At 45.5% G+C, this 25,870-nt stretch overlaps 1 protein-coding gene across 5 annotated transcripts in view; it reads right to left on the reverse strand.

The window, feature by feature from the left end:
- Positions 1–25,870, reverse strand: part of pcbp4 (poly(rC) binding protein 4) — a 109,556-nt gene that overhangs the window by 52,492 nt on the left and 31,194 nt on the right. For all 5 annotated transcript variants that reach the window (XM_072666024.1, XM_072666023.1, XM_072666022.1 and 2 more), the window contains exons 3-4: positions 4,615–4,823; positions 1,772–1,795 (exon numbers count right to left, since the gene is read on the reverse strand). In XM_072666024.1, coding sequence (XP_072522125.1) covers positions 1,772–1,795; positions 4,615–4,722 — 132 coding nt within the window. In that variant the 5' untranslated portion in view covers positions 4,723–4,823. The remainder of the gene's footprint in view (positions 1–1,771; positions 1,796–4,614; positions 4,824–25,870) is intronic.

A 25,870-nucleotide genomic window follows, 5' to 3' on the forward strand; every position in this document is an offset into this window, starting at 1 on the left:
GTGTGTGCATAAACGCTGCAGGACCTAGAGATAGCTAACAGTGAAAGGCTCAAAAGAGCAGCACACACACATACAAACACACACACACACGTGGCATTTCCACACTGCATGTTAATGATAATGGGCTTCGCTGTTATGAAATCACCGCAGACAGCTCCATTCATGCTGCCTTCAGGGATAAACAGTGTCAGCGAGAGTATTAAACGATACGAGATGAGAAATGTAACCAATTGGCATCATTATTGTATACCACCAGGATTAATTGAGTGGTTTGATATATATAAAAAAAAGCTTTTAAAAAGTCCTGCTTTCCACTGTCTTGCGTAAGAAAGAAAGGAGACCAAGCTGTGATGTTCTTTTGGACTACTGGATCATCGGGCAGGTTTTACTGGGGGTTTTACTGGTACGCAGTGGTCAGCAGGGCAGATTCATGAAGGCTTCACCTCCCAGCCTACAGGACTTAAAGGATCTGCAGGTGAAGTTTGTCTACGGGACACCTTCAGTCCGTGTCTGTACCTCGAATGCTCAGATCTGCTGTATATTATGACTCTATATTATGTAGGTGGTACTAATGTTATGGCTGGGTGTAAATATCATACAAATCCTAGCAATTCTCATCATTACTATACTGCACACACTCAAGACTATTAAAGCACTTCGTTAGTAATTATGGTTTACATGAAAGAATTTGAGTTATTATTTGAGTTATTAACTTCACAATTTGAGTTACTTGAGTTTTTACTACTTTGGTGTTTAGAAAATTACTAATTACTAAAATTGACGAACTACAAAAAAATGTTTAGCAGACATTTGTTTTTGGTCAAAACAAGACATTTTTAGTAACGGAAAAATAAATAAATAAATATAATAAAAACAAACATTTGCGGAAAAATACACTTTGGGTCAATAGCATTAGTACATGTGCGGTATTCATGCTAAATGTACAGTCAAGGCCTGCAAACCTACCAACAATCATCTATATCTGAAACTGCTAGAGCCCAAAGTAAGTACTAATACACAATTACACAATAATTCACTACTTTCCAACTGATATAGTAAACAAAACAGCTAGCTAGGTCTGCTAACAGCTAATTCAAAATGCTATGCTCAGATTTAGTCCTCATTAGGTTTATTTAACCCCCAAAACCCCATGATAATGACTCTATGGCCTAATCCTTCAGTGAAAACTATGCATATATACACTATACTATATGTATAGTGGCTTTGTGGAGTGCCACAAGGTTCAATTCTAGGGCCTATTAAAGTCATGTAAAGATTGAATTCCAAGTCATTTTGGAGCATTTCTATGGATTCTATTACATTTATTAAGACATGCAAAGATCATCATGTAAAGAACAACTGCCAGATGTTATTTATGTTCACATTTTTAATGGCTTTTTTGAGAATTTGAGGACTTGGGGCAGTATTCTAAGACGATATGATGTTGAAATCTGGATTAACCTTTGACTAAACCTTTAGCTAATACCACATTTGTGGTTATAAGTACTTTGTATTTTGGTAGAATGGCTGTAATTGGAATTACAAAGCTGCCGATGCCAAAAGTAAATGAAATATATGTGTAATTAATTAATGAAATATGCAAAATTATGCAATTACAGCAAAGTCAACGTCTCGTAACCTCCAAATGCTAACCTAACGCCAGTAATCATATGAACAGAAAGGAAATCCATGTTGTATTAGAGTGCAACAAACAGCAGCAGGGTAATGATCACATCCATAAAATGCAAATGAGAAATTCAGAGATGCTCACCTTGCCTATGATGCTTCCAACCTCCTGCAAAACAGAAAAAAGAGAGAAAACAACATGAAGCAAATGTCAGAGTATTGATTGGAGCACTTCTCCCCAGACATCTGTCTGTGGCTTTACACGTCTGTGAGCTGGACCTGGTCACGGCTACAACAAACCCGTCTGATCACAATCAGATGAGGCTTCCACTCTCCCGAGGAAAGCTGGCCGGCAATGTCCTCATCAAATCCCTCCACCAACACTTCATTTTATTGGCACACAGTTTAAGCTTTGAGAAGCCGTCTGGAGATTTGAAGCGTCCGCAGGAATAGATGGAACAAACATCATTTTCTTAATTGGAAGGAAAGATCTAAAAGCATATATTATGAGCTCCAGCTGTACTGCTGACTGATTACACTGTAAAATGTGAATTAGGCCAAATTAAAATGATAAAGTAACTGATTACAGAGCATTTTGTTCCTCTTCGATTTGTTCAATGTACCAGGTTGAGACATGGAGGGAGGGCTACCTATTTTCAGACTCCTGACCATAGAGGGCTAGTGATGTGTCTTGACAAGCAGGCAGTTAGACAGCTGCACCACTCTACAGCTGTGGAACCACGTATATATGTGTGCATGAAAGGCAAAGACGGGAAAGGTACATTTTCTCAGAACTGTGTTTTTATGTAGTGTAGTTTCACAGCTCTAGGCCGGCCCTACAGTCTAACTGCTGCTTTTTTAAGTCTGAGGATCATGAGTTCAAATCCCAGCAAGGGCTCAGCACGCCATTGGCTAGTGTGGACCACACTCTGCGATGGAACAGGAGAGCGGACTCCAGGTGGAGTCTGGGTTGGCTTTACTGTGGTCTGCGCATGAAGCCGGACCCTCGGATGCAGTTGGACTGAAAAGCAGGGTTTTATAAAGGGATTGAGGGCCAGGAGGAGGAGTTTGGGACGTAGTCCTTCTCCCGAAATTCAGTTATGTCAAATGCCTCCCAGTCTGGGGTCGTCAGGTCCTGACATACAATTTTAACCTGGCTTGACTCGACCAGTTTGTGTTTATTTATTTATTTATTTCATACTTAAGTGTTAATTTATTGATTGATTCTGTAAGTGCATACAGAAAGAAAACAACCATGACCCCTTTCTGAAAGAACAGGAGGAAAATAATACAACTAATAATAACAGTGACAATAATAAAGAATTAGAGAACGAATACAGGATTAATAAATTAAGTAAGACCCCCAAACCTAATTCATATGAATGAACATATATATAAGTATATATATATATATATATATATATATATATATATATATATATATATATATATATATATACACACACACATATACATACACACATTTTTAACCCGATTTCTGTATAATTATTATTTATTTAACCATGACTTTTTTAAACGTGGGGTCAGGAAGAAGGTCAGGAAGTCATCAAGGAACATCTACATCTCTTATATTTAGAAATATGTAAAAAGTGGATAAATAAACGGACAGTAAGCCCTCATACCTCTCAGTTATTTGTCCAAATACTTATTATTAGTAAATTCTCAGAATTTTTTCGGTAACTGCAGTGCGGATATTTGAGCTATATAGTGGAGAGAGTGATGAAGGTCTAAAGTGGGTGCCCACAAAAGGGCCCTGGCAGTTTAATGGGTTAATCTGCACAGCAGTAATCTGTAATGTTTTATTAATGACTGCACTGTGTATAAATATTTCATTTGACAACTTATTCATGCGTAATTACATGCAAATGGAAAATGAAATTTGCCATTTGCATACAATTAAGTGCATGTGTATACACCAAGCATTTATCTGTTTCTACATATATTTAATTACATACAAACAGACATGTAAATCATTTATTTATCTGTGGGCATGGGCTCTCCTAGCCTTAGACCTAGCCACAGCCAAAAGCCTTATTTTCTTCGTTTCCTCAAACTCAACAGAAAACAGGTCGATTCCAAAACCCCAAAACTGTTACATCACAGTCTGGACCTGTTTATATTTCCACCCTGAAATTTACACAAACTCGCCCACTAGCAGAAGCCTTGGTAAAAGCTGGTGAAGCGGTAAAACTTGACGACGACTTCAGGAGAAGATGGTGGTGTTGATACTGGAGAGCAGCTCATCACCTTCAGACTCTGCTAGTTATGGGAATACCGGTTGCTACGGGAACCAGAACCTTATAGGCTCTGCTTTTCCTGTGCTAGCATCTGCAAAAGGGGGGCTCAAACCCGGGATGTCACCAAGCGAGAGCCAAGAGGGGAGCAAATGGGGATCTGCACTAGGCTAAAAGCTAACGCTAGCCCACCCTAGCTTTTACCATCTGTTCTCTCCATTGTTTGCTCCTGGACTCGCTTAGCTAAACCAAACTGGAGCCAAACTCACATCAGCAAGGAAGGCACTGGGTTCTTTTTGGCCAAACCCGGTGAAGGTGAGTGGGGGCAAGGCTAAAAGCTAACCGGCTGCAATCTCAGGAATAATTCTAGTGTTTTTGTTCTATGAGCCGTTTTTATTCCGAGATAAAGTAACAGGGTGGTAAGTAGGATTGGAAAACCTCATCTGAGCATTTTTAACCCCCAATCAAAGTCATACGTATTATTTATACCCCTCATATCAACACAATTGAGCTTCTAGGGTGAGTCTCCCAAAGGCAACACAGCCCAGGAATTACTCAGAGAGTGCAAGAGAGTGCAAGAGAGTGTCACATGATTTCATCCTGGATCAGAAGTGTAATACCGTGTAATACCGAGCTTCTACTGTTAGGTGTTGCTATTTCAGGGTAAGGTGTGTGTGTGTGTGCGCGAGGGTGTGTGTGTGTGTGCTTTTAGATACATGCGCTTTTGACCTACCTTGCCATGCATGAGCAACCTGAGGGTGAGAGTGACGTTCATGCCCCCGTCTCCGAAGTCCTGCTCACAGTTCATTCTGGCTGTGGAGTCTGGCCCAGGGAGTCGCATGAAAGAAGCGATGTAGATGATGGAGCTGTCAGGGGGAGGGGGACACGGGATCTATCTGCTTCTTCTTCTTCTCTTTCTTCTTCTTCTACTTCTTCACAGCGCTGTGGTTGAAGACAACACAAGAAAGCACATTAGATCATTAGATCAGACATAGGGATGCTGTATCCCTTAAGACTCCAAAAGACAGAAATTTGTGGACGCTTTAGAATTAGGGTAATGTTGGTCTTGGAGGCATCACAATAGGTAATGTACGAAGCAGGTCCAGTGCCTACATGTAGCCTACTTGTTACACTTTTTATATGCAAATAATGCACTAAAGGCTTGTTTCAGGTGGGGGCAGTGGTGGCTCAGCGGTTAGAGCGCCGGGATATCGATAACAGGGTTGTGGGTTCGATTCCCGGGCTCGGCAAGCTGCCACTGTTGGGCCCTTGAGCAAGGCCCTTTACCCTCTCTGCTCCCCGGGCGCTGGAGTTGGCTGCCCACCGCTCTGGGTGTGTGTGTGTACTCACTGCCCCTAACACGTGTGTGTGTGTGAGTGTGTGTTAACTACCAGATGGGTTAAATGCGGAGGACACATTTCGCTGTACAGTCCACACTGTACAGTGACGAATACGTGCACCTTTATCCTTTATCCTTTATCCTTTAGGTGTATTTTTACACTAAAACATACACAATGCGGACAAAAGTATTGGGACACCTGCTCATTCATTGTTTCTTCACAAATCAAGGGTAATAAAAAGACTTGATCCTGCTTATGTATGTTACTAGATTTTGGAGGAGCATTGAGGTGAGGGTTTGATTGCATTCACTGACAAGAGCGTTAGTGAGGTCAGGATGTTGGATGATTACCACCCCACCTCATCATCCCCAGCTGATGTCAAAAATCCAAGTCAAAAATCCATCCATCATTCCAGAGGACACAATGCTAGAGGATAACACTCACTGCTAATTCTGCTACATCAGCTACCTGGCAGCCTCACCGGCTAGCATCATGCTTAGTGATTGGGGGGAGAGGGAGGGCCACCCTGACCACCCAGAGAGAGCAAGGCCAGTTATACTCTCTGGGACTCCCGGTCACGGATGTCTGCGACTCCCGGCCACGGCTAGCATCATGCTTAGTGATTGGGGGGGAGAGGGAGGGCCATCTTGCCCATCCAGAGAGAGCGAGGCCAGTTATACTCTCTGGGACTCCTGACCACGGATGCCTGAGGCAACACCAGGGAATGATCTGGCAATCTCCCTATGATCAGGCTCTGGGGCCCCCATTACCTGCATTCTTAAGGTCAAACACTGAAAGCCTGACCATACTGTAGCAAAGCGTTTACCCCCTCCTCACTCCTGGCATCATATTTTTGTCTTAACTTGAAATTGCTGAAATCTAAGACAACATGAAAAAACCCAAAACCCAAAAAGAGCTTTGATGGTCAACAAACAGGGCAGAACTGGTGTCCATAGTCTTGAACAGCACCTTGACCCCTCTGCCTCATGTTTTTAAATGAGAAAGGATCACGGTCAGTAAAAACAGAGCCCAGGGTTGCTCCTGAATTCAACCCAGCACAGCAGAAAAGGCTATCGCATGCCTGAAACGAGGCCTGGGCGTCCAGCTTGTGCAGCCGAGGTGCAAGCGGCGACATGTGCCAACTGTTCTTTGCGCTCAGATGCTAAATGAAGACAAACATAGCGCCGCTCATGACGATGTACGGGACAGCTGACAGACATAATGAGGCGTTCTGTTACACAATAGCACGGTGCACTGTAGGCCTCTCGGAGCAAAGGATCACCACTTCAGCTGCTTTCGCCCCGTGAAGTGGAATAAAAGTCGGCAGAGGCTTGCCTGAGAAGGCTGTTCTAGGCTCTTCCTTCTGTATCCAAGCAAGTATTCGTGCACTGCAGGCAATCAGGCAAGATGCATCAGTTTCGGGGGAATTGTACGTGTCATAGCTGTGAGGTAATTGCAGGTTGCGTCTCCATTAGCCAGTCGTTCTCCTCGAGACCCCCGGGGCAGTCTGCAGGCACGGCCTGGCTGCTTTTCAAGGCAGTGTCAAAAAATTACACCAATCCAAACAGTGCAGAACAACCATTCAATCAGGGGCTGTGTTTCATGGGATGCACTCCCGATATCATCTCGCCAGCTGTTGCGGCAGCCAAAATATCTCATTTGCAAAAGAAATAGCCGGGAAAATATGACCAGAATGAAGCTGATATTGGGAAAAGCGAATGTAATGGATGGCTATGAGAATAAACAAGGAGGTGGGAGGGCAGTGAAAACAAGCAACGAGCCAAAAAAAAAAAGACAAAGAAAAAAACCTAATTTCAATCCACTTCACCTGAATAGTTCAATTCATCTGGACTAAGCACTACAGCGTTTCATCCCAGCCTTCTAAAGATCATGGAATGAGTCTGGATGCGTCGTGATTAAAAAATTAATTGCCAAGTCTGTTAAAAGCTTAAGGGAGAATTAAATAAGCTCTTGGCTCCGACGTGCCACTTGTGCCGAATATCAAGAGGAAAGGGAAGGAAGAGAGGGAAAATAGAGGCCACTCTGGCAGACATCACACATGCTACAGACGTGGCATCTCCGCATGCTAATAAGGGGCTCGCTCGGCTTTCGGGATAAGAAACCGAGGCGTGCGTTCCGACATCTGTCTTGCCGCAGTGGAAGTCTGAAAATCCTCCCCTTTGATGTGTGGGAAAAGCCAGTGGACAGGTTAATTGCGGGCTCCATTGTCGTGCCAGCTCGACACAGGCAAGTCTACAGGCATGTGTGTTTGGAGGGGTCGTCAGCGATGCCGAATTTTCCTGCAAGTGACAAGTGAGTCTGGCAGGGTAAAGTGAGGGGGGGGGGGGAGGGGAAAGTAGGTCAGAAATTTGATGCTGGCTCAGAAATGAAAGGATGAGTCGGTCACGTGAGCTGCATAAGTAATGAAGCCTTCTGGTCTGAGTAGGGGGGCCTGGTGGGGGTTAATAGTCTGTCACTCGGCTTGTCACGTCAGGACGTGGGGGACATGTTTGCATCATTAGGGTACAGACGTCAGACCCCCCCACCACCACCTTCACATTCCAATTAAAAAAAGACGTCGTCCCGAGTGGTCACACCGAGACAGTTCTGTCCACGTTTGAGCCTTGAGGCAAGGTTGTGTTACGGTGTCCCTGACTGATGTGAAGCTCTGGCACTGTCTCCTAGTTTGGAAGTGATAAAGCACTGGACTTAATGAAGAACAATGAAAAGCAATGAAGAGCAGCAGATAAACGACTTTTCAGGTGTCCTGCGGTGACTTAAAGGCCGTCACAGTCAGGATTGGCTGTAGTGGACATTAGACATGGACTGTGGTCAAACCCCAAATTCCAAGGTTCCGACTTTTCTCAATAAAACAATAAAACACTGGACTTAATGAAGAGCAATGAAGAGCAGCAGGTAAACGACTTTTCAGGCGTCCTGCGGTGACTTGAAGACACTCGCCGGCAGGATCGGCTGTAGTGGACATTAGCTGAGCTGTAAGAGGTTCAGAAACTCTCACAGGCTGTAGGATGAGGCCAGGGAGGTTTCTGACTTGTTTCCAGGAGGAAAACATAAATCAATCACTGGACTTAATGAAGAGCAGCGATTAAATGACTTTTCAGGCGTCCTGCGGTGACTTGAAGACACTCGCTGTCAGGACTGGCTGTAGTGGACAGTAGCTGAGCTGTAAGAAGCTCAGAAACTATAACATGCCATGAGGAGAGGTCAGGGAAGACTGGCACTTGAGATGTGGCCAAAGGTCCATCCATTTTTTTTTAAGAAATAGATAAAGCACTGGACTTAATGAAAAGCAATGAAGAGCAGCAGGTAAACGACTTTTCAGGTGTCCTGCGGTGACTTGAAGGCACTCGCTGTCAGGATTGGCTGTAGTGGACATTAGTCAAGCTGTAAGAAGCTCAGAGGCCAGGGAAGTGCCTGTACCTTAGACATGGACTGTGGTCAAACCCAAAATTCCAAGGTTCCGACTTTTTTTTAAGAAGGAAAACATAAAATCAATCACTGGACTTTAATGAAGAGCAGCAGGTAAACGACTTTTCAGGCGTCCTGTGGTGGCTTAAGGCCAATCGCTGTCAGGACTGGCTGTAATGGACTTCAGCCAAGTAAGAAGCTCAGAAACTCCCAACATGCCGTGGGGAGAGGTTGGGGAAGACAGGCACTTGGCATGTGGCCAAAAGTCCAGGTTTCTGAACCTTTTTTTGTGAAGAAATAGATAAAACACTGGACTTAATGAAGAGCAATGAAGAGCAGCAGGTAAACGACTTTTCAGATGTCCTGCGGTGACTTGAAGACACTCGCCGGCAGGATTGGCTGTAGTGGACAATAGCTGAGCTGTAAGAAGCTCAAAAACTCTCACAGGCTGTAGGATGAGGCCAGGGAACGTGGTCAAAAGTCCCCCCCCCCAAAAAAAAACTTTTCTTTTTGAGGAGAAACACAAAAATAAAACACTGGACTTAATGAAGAGCAACGAAGAGCAGCGATTAAACGTCTTTTCAGGCGTCCTGTGGTGGCTTAAGGCCAATCGCTTTCAGGACTGGCTGTAATGGACTTCAGCCAGGCCGTAAGAAGCTCAGAAACTCCCAACATGCCATGGGGAGAGGTCGGGGAAGACAGGCACTTGACATGTGGCCTAAAGTCCAGGTTTCTGAACCCTGGGCTTAATGAAGAGCAACGAAGAGCAATGAAGAGCAGCAGTTATACGACTTTTCAGGCGTCCTGCAGTGACTTGAAGACACTCACCGGCAGGTTTGGCTGTAGTGGACAGTAGTCAAGCTGTAAGAAACCAGCTCAGAAACCAGGGAAGTGCCTGTCCCTTAGACATGGACTGTGGTCAAACCCAAAATTCCAAGTTTCCAACTTTTTTCTAGGAGGAAAAAAATCACTGGACTTAATGAAGAGCTTCTCAGGAGTCCTGTGGTGACTTAAGGCCAATCGCTGTCAGGACTGGTTGTAATGGACTTCAGCAAACTGTGCTATCTCGGACATAGAACGTGGTCTAATCCAAAAGTCCAAGTTTGTGTAAAACATAAGACAGCATAATGTATGAGTATGAAAACACATGCTAGGAATTTCAATTTCTTTCACTCCAATTCAACCCAACGAAGCTCCATCATATTAAATTCCAGCCTTCGCAGGATCCACGGCTAGCATGCTGCCGTAGTCTCCGAGTACGGTCAAATGAGTCCGGAATTGAATTTCTTGTCGGAACTAATAAGGAGGGGACCTATACCTCGCTCCAAAATTTATGACGGCTGATCGATTTTGGACTTTCTAATGTCTTGTTAGTCTTTTTTTTTGTGTGTTTGAGATCGATGTGCTCTCCAACCTTGACACGGGTGCCTGGCTCTCCGCACTCAGCGCAGGTTACAAAAGCCTTGGAGTCATCCAGAGCATCTGCACGCAGGCAGACATGCTAGAGCCACGGCAGATATACACGCTAATATTTTCATGACCCCGCCGCTGCTTACGACACCCCCTTCTTCTCGAAGCACGGCTCACGTATCCAAGTCAAGGCTGCGCACTCGAACATGGCAGCTTAATGCATGCTTACCCCTCTCAACCTCCCCACCCCCGAACCCCGCAGTGGCGCATTCCACCTTCCTCGCCACTGTTACACCACGTGTACGTCTCTCTAAAAAGGCAGAGGTATGACCGGGGTGGGGGGGTCAGGGGAGTAAACAGGTGCCTAGATGGCGACTTGGGCTTTTGATTTTCGCTCCACTATGCAAATTATTTATATTTTTATTTATATTTACGTGCAGAAGAAAGGACCGTGGCCGTGATTGGACGAGATTGCAATGTTTGCCGATGCGATTTTCCTCCAGGGCTTCGCTCTGGCGGCTGGATTAATTCAGAGAGCTTGGGCGGTGGTGGAGGTGGTGGTGGAGGTGGTGGGGCGGCTGAATCACACACACACAATACATAGTGCTAGAATCAGTGCTTCCAAAATGCTGTTTGGGATGAGATTCAAACCTCCATTCACTTCCACACCTCCCCCAAATCCCGCACGGGCGCTTCCGCATGCGCTTCAGCCTTTCCCTGTAGTCTCGCTGGTTATAGCAGGCTCCTGACCCCTTGCATGACTGATTCATGGCCTGTCTCTTGGGTTTAGTGCTAGCGTGGCCATCATTCCATCTAATGGTCAGGGCTCCCTCCCTAAACAGCTCTTCTGGAGTTTCAGCACTGGCTGGCCTTGGGCTTGTGAGGGCATGCTGTGCTAATGCAAACATTACCTCACAGCTGTGCTGCCGTTATTAACACGCTGTCTGGTTATGCAGAGTCCTAAACGGGCGCCATTACCAAAAATAATAAGCCTGGCTTTGCTGGCTTTCTTTAACGTTAAAATAAAAATGAGCATTTTTGTAACTTTAGCCGCCATTAGCAGTTACAAGAACAGAGCTGTGCATGTAATGATCGCTGCAAGGAGCGATTCACAGTCCTATGGATACGCTCCAAGCTAATTGTTAGAGGTGGAACCTTTTTCTGGTGCTGTATAGAACCTCCAGAATAAGTCCTTAACAGTAGCATGCAGAAATCCACAGGACTTTTCTTCTAATGGCTCTTTCAGGAAGGTCATATCTGTGCCGGAGTTGCTGCACAGTAGAACAGTGAGCACCACCACTGAGCAATCCTTCAAGGATTTTGAAAATTCAACGGAAAATATGCGGAATATATACGGAAATTATTTGGAAATTATTTGGAAATTCTATGGAAAATATACGGAAATTCTATGGAAAATATACAGAAATTATACGGAAATTCTATGGAAAATATACGAAAATTATTTGGAAATTATAGCGAAAATATACAGAAATTATTTGGTAATTTTACCGAAAATATACGGAAATTATTTGGAAATTCTACAGAAAATATATAAAAATTATACGGAAATTATTTGGCAATTCTATGGAAAATATACGGAAATTATTTGGAAATTATACCGAAAATAAACAAAAATTCTTTGGAAATTCTACGGAAAATATACGTAATTATTTGGAAATTATACCGAAAATATACAGAAATTCTACAGAAAATATACAGAAATTATTTGGCAATTCTATGGAAAATATATGAAAATTATTTGGAAATTCTACAGAAAATATAAGGAAATTATTTGGAAATGATACGGGAAATATACGGAAACGTGTGGACAAGGCCTAAAACTGTACTTCTACTCTATACTCCTTTCTACTAAGTACTGTTCTTGCTACAAACAAGCTACAAACAAGGCGCAGAAACGGACAGCTGTCCCGAAATGTCAGGTTTATCCATCCTGGATGTGATTAATTAGGTAAAACCTTCAATACTGCATCAAGACGGATGCTTTGCTAAGTGCATTTCACCTCCTGAACAAGCTGGAGCTGCACAGCAGACCTCATTAGTTCTCGAGACTGGGCTGACATGAAGTGACGCTCCTCGAGGCATTGCCATCTTTGATCTTGGAGGCAGTGGTTATGCGGAGCACTTCTGGCCGGTCGTGATGTCATGGTGACGCATGCATGCTAGCTGAAAGGCTTTCAAACTGAACTGGCACATGTGGGCACACACACACACACACACACAAACACTCGCTCACTCTGAGAGCAATTCGCCTCTGCACTGACCAGGCCTTGACAGAGCAAATAGAGAAGACTGGGAAAAAAGATGAGGCTGCTTTGTCACTCCTCCTACAGCTTCCCTATCTCTAGCTCTCCCTCTCTCTCTCGCGCATGCAAGCTCTCTCTCACATGTACCCATGCTCTCTTTCTCGTTCGCTCTCCCACTCTCTCTCTCTCTCTCTCCAGAGCTTGCGATCACTGTAATTACGCTGAATATAATAGCAGGGGTGCAGCCGAGGTCTCTGTTCTGAAGACACTGAGCTCCATGGGCTTGACTGTAGAGGCTTAAGAGTCAATTCGCTCTTTTATGACTAACGCTCTCGCTCATTGCGAGTGCGGCAGTCCATCACACTTCACAGCAATCACCGATGGCATGGCGGCAGCTAGCGCATGGCTCGTGGAGAAATCATGAGGGGCTCAGAAGAAGCTGAAAGCACAAACAGAAGAACGGGTTTCTGGTGATGGGCGGATTTTCTGATCGCTATCTTCCTAAATCAATTTCCTTACCAGCAACCTTGTCTGCAACAACAGCTTAAAGGTCAATAAATGCAATAGTTTGCGCTCCCCTCCAACCAAGGTCGAGATAGCAGCATGTTGGGGGGGGGGGGGGGGTGAGGGGGGCGGGGTTGGGTGAGAAGTCATTTTGTCGTCAAAAGCTTTCAGGTGGTATTATCATAATTACGGCGGGTTCCCGGCGCCTGCAGATTCTTCCGGGGCTTCTCGTGTGGAGAATTGGGGGCCGACTTCAGAGGAAAACTGAAGTGCCAGGACTTTTTGTTGCTGTGGTAATATTTACTCTATCTCTCGCGCTCTCTTTCTCTCTCTCTCTCTCTGTTTCTCTCTCTCTCTCTCTCTCTCTGTTTCTCTCTCTCTCTTTCTCGCGCCCTCTGTCCCTCTCTCGAAAAGAGCTGAGTGCACAGCGCTGCAGACTGGAAGAAAGCACTGCGGATTGAAAGGAGCCATGGGGTATGACTGACAGCCAAAATGGCACCAGTGACCTTGGCCACTTGAGGGCCGCTGGTGTCCGGCGGAGATTTATAAGGGGGCCTGGAAGCTACTCAGAGAGGGGGAGGGACCGTGGAGGGGGTGGGACAGTGGAGGGGGAGGACTGGAATGGAACTGGAGGAATATTGCCTGGCGCTTTGGCACTTGCTGTACAGCACTGGGACTAACTTGCAAGGGAGGGGGGGAGGAAGGAGGAGGGGGCGCCACATGTGGAAAACGCTCCACCATACATACAAGACGACCCGGTGCCAAGTTATGGATGCAATCAGACACCGACACACTCTCAAAGACAAACAAATAAGCAGTTGGAAGGACAAAATGGACTGGCGCACTGTCCAGGGGGTATTCCTGCCTTACGCCCAGAGATTCCAGGCACCCACTGTGATCTCGACCAGGAAAACACTCCGGAATACATACAGGACATCTGGTGCCAAGTTATGGACGCAATCAGACCCCAACACCCTCTCAAAAACGAAGAAATGAGCAGCTGGACGGACAAAATGGACTAAAATGGGCCTGTTGAGGGGGTATTCCTGCCTTGCGCCCAGAGAGTCCAGGTAGCCACTTTGATCTTGACCAGGAAAACACTCCGGCATACATACAGGACATCCGGTGCCAAGTTATGGACGCAATCAGACCCCGACACCCTCTCAAAAAGAAGAAATGAGCAGTTGGACGGACAAACTGGACTAAAATGGCCCCGTCCAGGGGGTTTTCCTGAGATTTCAGGCACCCATCATGATCTCGACCAGGAAAACACTCCACCATACATACAGGACATCCGGTGCCAAGTTTTAGAAGCAATCAGACCCCAACACCCTCTCAAAAACGAAGAAATGAGCAGCTGGACAGACAAAATGGACTAAAATGGCCCCGTCCAGGGGGTATTCCTGCCTTACGGCCAGAGATTCCAGGCACCCACTGTGATCTCGACCAAGAAAACCCTCTGCCATACATACAGGACATCCGGTGCCAAGTTATGGACGCAATCAGACCCCAACACCCTCTCAAAAACTGGACTAAAATGGCCCCGTCCAGGGGGTATTCCGGCCTTGCGCCCAGAGAGTCCAGATAGCCACTTTGATCTCGACCAGGAGGAAGCGGGTAAGATCTATAAGATGGATTTGAGCGCTAAGCCAAGACGCTCTTGCAAAATTTCCCCCTCTTGGATTGAATGTCAACGGGGGAAAAGATGCACCCTGGAATAGTCTCGGATAAGACCGAAAGCTGAAGCAATCACACTGCTCAAAAACACAGAAAAGCCCCCCACTGTTTAGCAACTCCGCTAATCAGCAGCACGAATCAGACGGGAAGCCAGATCAATATCTTTGATGGTGAACAAATCAGGTTAAGGGAAGCTGACAGATTCTGGCATAACTCACCAGGACTCCCATAAATTCCGGGTCGATTCCCGTCCAGTCTCAAATCCTTCCCTTAATCATCTAATAATAAAGAAAACTTAACACCACCAGCACTGTGAGCCTGGACAAACCTGGCCTGCGACCTCCATTCGCACTCGATCGGAGTCACCACTGTTTGTCCTGAGAGAAAGCCAGAGCGTTATTCAAATTCCTGGCACCACCAAGCACCAAGCATTTGAATGTCAGCATCCGAGAGCGCGTCCCTGATACCATGCCCCACCATTACGGCACGGATGACGGGACGGAACTGATATGATAGCGTTCTAATGTCGTTTGGAGGGGGCGGACTTGTCCATGTCGTGTTTCAAGGATATTGATCCTCTGTGACCCTAATGACCTCTGCAGGAATAATGCCGAAATCTCCCATTTCAGTCAGCACACATTACACAAAACCTCACTGAGGAAGATCCGGCAGCGGTGCACAACCTGACCAGGAGGTTCTTAGGAATCTTAATCTTAGGAAACATGAAGATCCTAAATCTAGAGCTGTACACCACAAGCTGGTCCTAAACGCCGGCCATCAAGACCTTCATCTTAACGTCTTAACATTCAAACGGGCTGAGCTTTTGCATTTGTCGGAATATCTTCCACTGTGAGAGTGTGTGTTGCTGGAGGAGGCGCTTTGATTTCCTGCACCAGATCTCCAGAAAAAAAACCCCTAACAGAGGCGGTCTTTGTTGCTGGCTGCTGTCGCTTAAATTAGCATTCAGTCTTCAGGCTTAGGAATTACAGCGCTACCGGTGACCCTGCGCAAGTCAAGACTCAATCAGCTTGGGACGGGATTAGAGAGGGCAGTGAGGGGATGTGAGGTAAAGGTGCAGCGTATCTCCTCCAACCTCTGTACCTAATCCTCATTGTTTGGAGCTTAAAATGAACGAACGGCTTTGTTTTTTTTTTAGGATAATTAGCGAACGTATTCATGCTTAAAATTTCACTCTGGCTCTCTGTGGCGTCTTTCTAGTGTTTTTTCCTTCTGTAATTTTTTTTATTCACAAGAAGTCTAAGTTCTTATTGCTTAACCGCGAAATTGAAAGGTGCCAAAGAAAGAAAGCATTTACTGATCATTTTTTTTATCGCCGTTGTTTGATGTATAAATAGTTATCGTGATTATTTTTGGTTGAGGTAAAAAAACGAGATGTTACAAGTCTATTTACCACCCTGTTATTTTGCCTCAGAATGAAACCGACACACTGACTGTCAAAAATATTGATCGACTGTGCTATAATAGGCTGGTTTACGGCACTACGACGATCCACAGCTAGCCTAGCACTGTTTCTAGCATTGTGACAAGACCACCGTCACTATTTTTGGTAATTATTCCCAAGTCTTACGGATAGTGTTGCTGTCCTTTCGGTGTCAGTGTGCGGTTAGCTAAACCAAGAGATCGTAGCCAGTCAGTATCGTAGCCTGGGTTAGCTTTCAGCCTAGCACTCAATCGCTTCACCAGCTTCCCTGCATGAAGACCCACAGTGGTGCCTTCTCCGGTCAGCCCTTCTTCCTACACTAGTCAGCCTAGTGTTAGCTTTTAGCCTTTTTAGCCTGGTTTCCATATTCTCCTGAAGTAGCCATTGTGTTTAGCAGAAGGCTTTCGCTCGCACACTTAAAAGTATAAAGTTCCTTGAGGAGGAACCTGTTCGGGTGTCGAGGGATCTTCAAAAAGGGTTTTTAGAAGACAAAGGTTCCTTGAAGGTTCCTCAAAGCACCTTAAGAGGTTCCTCCATAGTTTCAAATTGAGGAACTCCTCGTTTTTAATTGAGCTTGGGTGTTCACTGTTTTACAGTTCTCCAACCACAGTCATCGGACCACCGCCACTGACGTATCAACGTCCCCAAAGGTTCTGCTCGCACCTTGAGTCGCAACGGTCCCATCTCGTCTGCGTTTCTTCTCATTTAGTGAGAAAAGCTCCCGCTGAGAGCAGGCGCTGAATTAAATTTGTTGGGTGATCTAGCTAGGCTGGGAGTACGAGGGCTGAGTAGGTATTTAATGAGTAGAGGCAATAACCTGGAACTGCCCCCCCCTCTCTTTTTTGATTTAATTAGATGCTCCACAAAGGCAGTGCAGTTATTATCCTTCCTGGGCCCTGGCAGCAGGTCTGGCGTGCCCAGCAGGAAACTCATTTCCAACATTTCCACTCTTCTTGCTCAGCCTCTCAGCCACTGCCTCGCTGGTTTCCTCTGGCTTCCTCCACCTCAGCTGCACAGAAGGTCACGGGGCAGAGAATATTGGCTCAAGGGAAAGGAAGGCGGTGGGAAAGGAGGGGTGGGGGCATCTCGTGGTGTTTTCTCTCGTTTGCCGTTTGTGACCCCAGATCTGGCGAGGCCCGAAGACCCGGGTGAGTGATGGAAGTGTAAAGAAAGTTGAGATTGGAAAAGCTAGCAGAGCCTGGCCCTTACTGGTCTTGCTTCCATGCTGATGAGGTGATTGGGGAGGCTGCTTGGTGCCCATCACAAGAGTCCCCCCTTGGTCAGAGCACATAAGTTACATAAAGTTGGAATTAATTCCCTGAGGAAACTTTTTTTGCGAGGGCATCTTCAAAATCTCAGCTGAAAGATTCTGTTTCTTGTTTCCTGCATTACTCGGAGATTAGTGGAGAAAAATCCAGCTCTTGATGAGCAAACTCAGGCCAGCCTGACACAAACTGACCCAAATACATAATATAATTCCACTGCAACGCTCCTTCCATTTCAATGGAAGCAAAGCTCGGGTTTGGGAGCCTTCATTATTCCGCCGTCTGCTTTTTTTCCAAGAAGGGGCTGGGGCTTGAGATATCTAAGCTAGAGAGAGGCCGGCGCTCTCCAGTGACAGATATGTGTCTCGGACACGCTTGGTTTAGGGACTTGACGCCTGGGACCAGTGGAGCGTGTTGCTAAAACAACAGAGCGTGCCACCCACACCCTCGGCACTGCGGTGCATTCCGGCACTGCGGCCCCGAAGCAAAAGGCGCAAGGCTGGGGAGTGTTGGGGTAGTATGCTGATGGGAGGGGGGGGGGTTGAGTGCATAGCGCCATGGCAGGGTTTTGTCAGCTGTGCAAGCAGAGAGGTTTGGGCGTATGCCTCTGATCTTGGGGAAGCTCCTCAGCTGTTCCAGACCGGACAGCTGGAGCCCAGCGGGGGTAGAAGGTAGGGAGGTGGGGACTGTGGTATTGGCGGGGCACTTCAGACAAGCCACTGGAGTCGGCAGGAGACAATGAGATACCAGGCTTTCCTTAAAAGCATGCCTCGTTACTGGGGTGCGACGTCAGGCTAGCTCTAATCCCTGCTCATTACTTCTATTAATACTGACCGCGCTAGGCCGTGGCCGTGCTCCTCTACTACGCCGACTCCCGCAACAGCAAAACACAGGCCGAGAGATCCGCCGTAGCTTTGCGTTCGCTAAGGCACGGATACGTCAAGCCTTAGTTCTTGAGAACGCTCGCTTTGCCCCTAGCTTTGAGATTGCTTTCTCAGCCACAGATTAAAGGAGCATTTGATCCACAAATCATGTCGGCCGTGAATGCCTGTCACTGATGAGCTGAGAGAAAAGGGTGGTAGGGTTCGGTAAAAAGCACAAAAATAAAACACAACACTTCCCAGTTTTGATTTGTCAAGCTTTCATCATCTGGCAAGGCTATAAATAGACCCCATTGGAAGTTTCGCTTCAATACCAGGCCATCAGTTCAAAAGGCTATATGTTTCCATCAGCATATGTGTCATGAATCAGAGAAATGGGAAACAGAGGAACAATCCGAGGTGAAATTCCCTCCTGAAATAAAAATGACTGAACCCCAGATTCTTCTCTACTTTCGCTAAAAATAAGAAAATGTGATTTCTAGCTGAAACTTCCCCCAAAGCCTTAATAAAGGCTATATATAAGGGCTGGGCGATATGGTAAAAATTCTATATCACAATATTTACAGACATTTTTCACGATACACAATATTTATCATGATCGTAGTCATAGACTAAATACATCAGTAGCGTCAGATTCTTAAAAACTACTATTCAGATCCTCTCCTGCTGCTCTTCATCTAAGCAAACCAGTCTAATTACTCTGTTTGTAATGAAACCTGCAGCTGATCAGAGTTCTTTAAGCATTTACAACATTTTTATTATGCCTAGAAAAGCGTGTTGTGTATCACGATAAAATAAAGTTGTCATATTGCCCAGCTCTTGCTATGTATATATATATACACACACACACACACACACACACATTCACACACCTAGGGTAGCAAAGTTCTGGCAATTTTCAAAGCTATACCATGGAAATAAACGGGTAATTACTGGAATGAACAGAAATTAATGGGAATAAAATGGGAATATTCGAAGCTAAAGGTGAGAAGCTTACATATAGTGGGTCAAATAATAATAAATAATTAGATATGATCCAAAAACAGCTGATTAGCAAAGCTTCTCCTCGATCCCAGGCAATAATTAAGAATCAACACCGGGTCTGGCGTGGGGCTGGCCGTGTTATACATTACGAGCCAAACTCCCAACTCATAGAATCACTTGCTTAAAGGTGCCCTAGAAAGGAAACCTGTATCAGGTTGCAACAAAGCGAAAGCCAGGGGCAGCAAACAGGGATCTGCGCTGGGCTAATACTTAACATTAGCCAGCGCTAGCTGTGGTACCCATCGCGTCTCTCCATCGTCTGCTCCCTCAGAAACAAACTGGACTCCGAACTGGAGACGAACACACATCAGAAGGTAAGGCTTGAGAAAGACAAACCCGGGGACGTGAGTGTGGGCTAGGCTAAAAGCTAACCTGCTAAAATCCCAGGCACATGGCACCTTACACACTGCAGGGCTATTGGGACCACAGCCCCTGCTGCACTGTTTATTCCTCCATCACATGTCCAACACATGTCCAGATGATTTCTAGAAACCGGACGCTCAACTCACCACTGCTGAAGCACACATTTGGAGCTGGCTCAGCGGTTAGAGCTCTGGGCTATTGATGACAGGGTTGTGGGTTCGATACCCGGGGCTTGGCAAGCTGCCACTGTTGGGCCCTTAAGCAAGGCCCTTCTTCGCCCTCTCTGCTTCCCGGGTGCTGGAGTTGGCTGCCCACCGCTCTGGGTATGTGTGTACTCACTGCCCCTAGTTCACTAGTGTGTGTGTGTTTGTGTGTGTGTGTGTTCACTACCACAGATGGGTCAAATGCAGAGGACACATTTCACTGTCCTCCGCATAGTGTATGATAAAGTTGCTTTACATGATCAAATATTTCCTATTAATTCCAATAAGCTCCCAAAAGTTCCAAGAAAAGGTACCGGTAATTTTCCACCCCTTTGCAACCCTAACACACACACATGTCTTTATAAAGCAAGAATTATATAATTGTATGTTTGTTTGTTTGGTCTGGGATTGAGATTGAGTTGAGCCACAAACTTTAAGCCGGTGCTTTTAAAGATACGTGGTGCGCTTATAGTTAAATGCCAGAGCTCCTCTCAAACGCGGTACGGTGGCCAGACTCTCTCCACTTCCCATAACGGCCTAATGAGGCCTACAGGGAGCCAAAGCCTCTTACTCTAGCTGACACTGTGCAAACACCATGACCTTTGCCCCCTCCCCCGTCCTTTCAGAGGAGAGCTGTGGACACAATTAAAACCAAAGGCCCTCTCCTAATAATTAAGAATCAACACCGGGTCTGGCGTGGGGCACATTACGAGGCGCTCTCTGCCACAGAATCACTTGCTTAAAAGTGCCCCAGAAAGGAAGCCTGTATTTTCTTGCCCAGGTTTGGATCCAGACGTCATCTCCAGAGTCCAAACTCCTGACCCCAGCTTTCACAGACGGGCAGCTCAAACTCGTCCAGCAAAAAAAAAGCGAAAGCCAGGGGCAGCAAACTGGGACCTGCGCTGGGCTAATACTTAACATTAGCCAGTGCTAGCTTTGGTACCCATCGCGTCTCTCCATCGTCTGCTCCCTCCGAACCGGTAGACGAACACACATCAGAAGGTAAGGCTTGAGAAAGACACACCCGGGGTCGTGAGTATGGGCTAGGCTAAAAGCTAACCTGCTGAAATCTCTTCAGCTTGCCAACAGCACGGCACACTGAGAGGACACAACCAGAGGACAGCGGCAGCGCTATCCGGCGAGACTCTGGAACAATGGCGGTGTTTTTTGTTACAGTGTTAGAAGTATACTATAAAATGTGGGTTCTGTGTGCCGACACCGGTGCCGTAAACCAGCCAATAACAGCAAAGTTTATTGTATTTTTTTTCTTTTTTTCTTATATACATAAAAGGACAGTCAGTGTGTTTCATACTGTGGTGGAATAACAGGGTGGTAAATTGGCTGGTACAACCGCAAATTCCACTGCTGTTGAGTATTGGGGTTCTTTATCATGCCGAGGATTTAGGTCCAATCTCGTTAGATGTCCGTCATTACCAGAACTTGACATTTTTAACAGGGTGTTGACGGTAATATTGGCCTATGCTGGCGGCACTTTTCCCACGAACAGAGAAAGATCCAACAATTCCTACCAATGTAGGAGGGACATTAGAAGCGTCTTCAGCTGCACTTGTGGCACTTACACCTCAGCTGACGCCTCCACCCCCTCCCCACCCAAACGCAATTCCAGGAATATCCAGGCAAACAGCCACTTTGTCTAGTACTAATAAGGGCTTGTATCCATGTATTTCCAGCGTTTTATTTGCCAACATCCGAATGCAACGTTTGCCGGCCAAGCAATGCCCAAATCAGAGCTAATTAAGTAAAGGTGACCTTCTGATTTATTTACATTCTAAACGAAGACGCTGCACAATACCCTGGAAATCAATCACAGCAGATAATCCAATTCTCCTAAAAGGGGAGGAGGAGAGTGGAGGGGGGGCGTCATTCATGGAAATTGTTTTACGAGGTGAAGGCTTATCCCACAGCTTTGTGTGACTCTCTCCTGAGTCATAAACTAAACGTGGAGACGAGGTGGAGAGCTTTGTCTTTCGCTTTAATTAGCAAGAGCTAATGTTACCGAAGAATGATCAATTCCATCTGTATTTAATTATTATTCATTTTTTTAGGTATTAAAGGAGCAGTACCTGATTTTCTCTTGGATTTCTGATCATTTAAGTGTCAAATATCTAGAACATCACGAAATAATGAGAACTTTCGCGATGGTCTCAGCATGTGTGTATCGGGTGCCTGAGAAAGCCTGTTTAAAAAAAAGCACCGCGATCCGGACCTTGCCTCCGTTTACCCGTCTACCCGATCTCCTGTCAGGCTGACCTGACCGATTCGAACTGAACTGTTTAAATCGTCAATTTCACGTAAACAAATCTAGTAGATAAACCTTTCATCCCTTAGAGAGCTGAGTAAAGAGAAATACACAGAATGCTGGTCAACTGCAGCTAACGGTGCTAACTAGCTAGCTAACACAGGCGGGGACTGATAAACTCATTAAAGCTTCAATACAAAGAACTTTTCAGACAGTGAATACACTTGACTTGAGAAAAAAATTCTATTATGATATTTAAAGACGTTTAGCGTTTTTTACGATATACGATATTTATCACAATATTTTGTCACGTAGACAAAATGCAGCAACAGCGTAAAAGTTTTAAAAAATACTCTCGCATACTGAGTACCGAGATTTTAACTCAAAATATGCTGCACTTCACTGAATTAAATAATAATAATAATTAAATAATTAAACTAAATAGTAAAAATCTCTTTGTAATGAAACATGTTAATGTTAAGAACAGTTAATCAGTGCTCTTTAAGCACTAACAATATTCACGATTCACTCATAAAAGCATATTCTGTACCACAATAAGACAATTTATAATAATACGATAATACGATACGATAAAATATTGTCATATTGCCATATAGCTCTATTCACAGTGGCTTAGCACCATTAACGACAAGCTCCTACGCTAATCAGTGTAGCGGTGCGTCATGCTTCATCCCTTGTAGCGGTTTCTAGACAGAAACAGCATGATTATATATTATATATATGCAGTATTCGTGCTAAATTTACAATCTACACCTACAAACATATCTACAAACATCTACATCCATTTATATCCCATAGCAATGAGCTATTAGCCACCTGATATTGCAAGCAAAACAGCTAGCGAACAAAAGGAACACATGCAGGTTGCAGTGAGGTTTGCTAACAGCTAATTCAAAAGGCTTCGTTAAAAAATGGGCTAATTAAAAAGTAAAAAGTGTTTGAAGGTTTAAAATCTCGCTCTTAAGTAGCTAAATTTCGAACTAGACAACCTTACACCTTCGTAAACAACCGAAATCAACAGATGTTCCCTCAGATGTACGTGTACGAGTGCATGGCTAGCATGATTACAGATTATCGGTCACTGCCTGCGCTAGTTAGTTAGCATTGTTAGCCGCAGCTGACCTAGCATTAGCTACATTTGTGTATTTAAAGAAGGATCTGAGGGGGAAATGGCTCCCGTGTTGTTGTGTTTACGCCTCCTAGCTGCTGGAGGTTGCGTTTCCTGAATCCTGGCTAATCTTGGCTGAAGCTCCTTCAGAGTTCTTGAAGACCAGCAATGAAGAAGGGAAGTCTTGGCGTTCATTTTGTAAAATAAACACGTAAGAATAACAGCGAAGCATGACCACGGCACAGCAATTAATGCGCAGTAATACAAATGATCTAATTATTAGCTACGCTGTCGTAATTCTGGGGGTGTACAGTATTAACAGCGGGGCTCGGTATGAGGCTTGTTAAGCCGTGTCATTCTAATTGTGATTTAGTGCTGTTTCTAGTCACCAAGCACTTATATATGTGTGTGTGTGTGTGTGTGTGTGTGTGTGTGTGTGTGTGCGCATGATGGAGTAGCCTGACAGGCTGGAAGGCTTGGCCTCATTAGTAAATGTCTCCCCTCGTCGACGCGGAAGAATGGTGCGGCGGCTCGTCCCGCGTGGTGTCATCTCACCAAGCATCGGCTGAAGGTTTCGGCGCGGCCCTCCGACGCGACCCGCTGTTGATTTTGTCACCAATTAGCAGCGCTAATGAAGGAAAGCCAATGTGAAGCCTGTCAGTCAGCTTTTGTCCCGTCACTCGATGTCATTCTGTGCTCATTATGTCCCAGGACTTATTACAGAGGTTTACCACCCTGTTATTCGCGCTGATTTTCCTTTTTTATGGTGAGCCTGTAAAAAAAATAATGACCTCTGCTTTGTCTAGCTAGTTTATAGCACTGCGGGGGCTCACAGGAGCCATGTGGCGTAGCATCGCTTAGCATAGCTTTGTTTCAGCGCTGTAACAAAAAATATACATCAATTTAAAAAATAAATATATAAGAATTATGCTGTTATTAAGTTTTGCTGGACAGTGCTGTTGTCCTCTATGGGTCCTCTCAGTGTCCAGAGGCTCGCTGAAAATACTGCAACCTTTTACCTTTTAGCTCAGTTGCTATTGACGACAACGGATGTGGGTTCGATTCCTGGGCTCGGCAAGCTGCCACTGTTGGGCCATTGAGCAAGGCCCTTCTTCACCCTCTCTGCTCCCCAAGCACTGGAGTTGGCTGCCCACCGCTCAGTGCCCCTAGTTCCACTAGTGTGTGTGTGTGTATGTGTGTGTGTGTTCACTACCACAGATGGGTCAAGTGCAGAGGACACATTTCACTGTACAGTGACCAATACGTGCACCCTTACCTTTAAATTTAGCCTGGAAAGGCTTTTGCTAGTGTGCTGGGTGTGTAAATTTGGAGGGTGTAAATCTAAAAGGGCAAAACTGTGATGTAACAGTTTTTGGGTTTTGGAACTGGCGCATTTTGCAGCTGTCCTGGTTCTGCTGGATGTTCTTTCACGCTTTGTCAATTCCATGTATCGAACTCTCATTGCTCAACTACATCAAGATAAACGTAGTTTGCCATTTTTTAAGGACCCCTTTAAGAAAGAGAATGGTATGAGTAGCATGAAAACCCTGTTGACAGATGCTAGAGACAGAGACTAGGCTTCTAGTCCTCATGCATGGTTCTCAGTATGGGTCTGAACTACAACAGAGGAGCCTGCAAGTTGCCTCAGCGGCTCACACGTTCGGCCTAGCTCAGCGCTGCGTAGCCACTTGCGTGATAATAGCATCAATCCTGCATCCAGCATGTCCGTCCATGTTTCATCCACTCTGGGTCAGTCCCTGGGGGGCTGCAATTTGAGGCCTGCTCCCCGAAACGCTGCTTTTTTTTACCTTCATGCCAGCTGTCTGGATAGCCCCCTCGCTACATACAGTACATCTGCTCATTAACCCTCCCAGCACCTATTGATTTTCATCCTCCTCTTGAAGCATCTTGCTCCATGCACCACCGCTGTGCTAATTCCTCGTTACTCAGGTGAACGTAATGCGAGCTTTCCTGTCCGCTGCAGTTCTCCATTCCCACGGCTCACGACTGTCGAATGCTATTATAGGGGGGTAGTTGAATTACGGGATTTCTGTGAACTACAACCCCCCGACAACATCCAGCAGAACCACCCAAGCAGAGCTGGAAAGCAGGCCGACTGCAAACCCCCAAAACTGTGGGCGAGTGCCGGTATCAGCGCCGACACCGATACAGCACTGGTCTCCGCGTAAGACTACTACTACTACTACATGCTTTGCTCTTTTTAAAGAACGAACCGGTGACCTCCTTTCCCTTACACGTGTGCCTTCTCCAGCACATTTGCTCACAATGTCATCATACTCATAATAATGCACTGCAAGGCCTCAAAGCAAACACATGCACTGGCCTTGTATTAATATCAGTTTGTGTGTTTGCTTTGGTGGAGAAGCTCTACCCCAGATAATGGCTGGATATTGCATACGGTCACGAGAGAGCCACAGTCAGCGCCTCATATTTTCCCCTAATTAAAATCATGTATTCCAATGGCGATTACGGTTGTTTCAAAGAGTAAAGGACAACAGGAATTGTGCAAATACAGAAATGGAGAGAGTCGATGCAGTCCAGGCATATTATAATGGATCGGGTATCGCCAGTTTCGAGTCTTTGTTGTAACCACGATGCTCAGAGCGCCACCTGCTGTCCTCAATGCCCCCATTAACGGACATTATCTCCAGCCGGCTGCAGCAGCAGTGCGGACGTTCTCAGAAGGTAAATAAAGGAGTTGAGGTTCTGCAGTGTGGAGCTATTTTACAGTGGAACCTGAAACAGACCATAATATCTG

The sequence above is a fragment of the Salminus brasiliensis genome, chromosome 21, assembly GCF_030463535.1.
Source record: "Salminus brasiliensis chromosome 21, fSalBra1.hap2, whole genome shotgun sequence".
NCBI classification, from domain to species: Eukaryota; Metazoa; Chordata; class Actinopteri; order Characiformes; family Bryconidae; genus Salminus; species Salminus brasiliensis.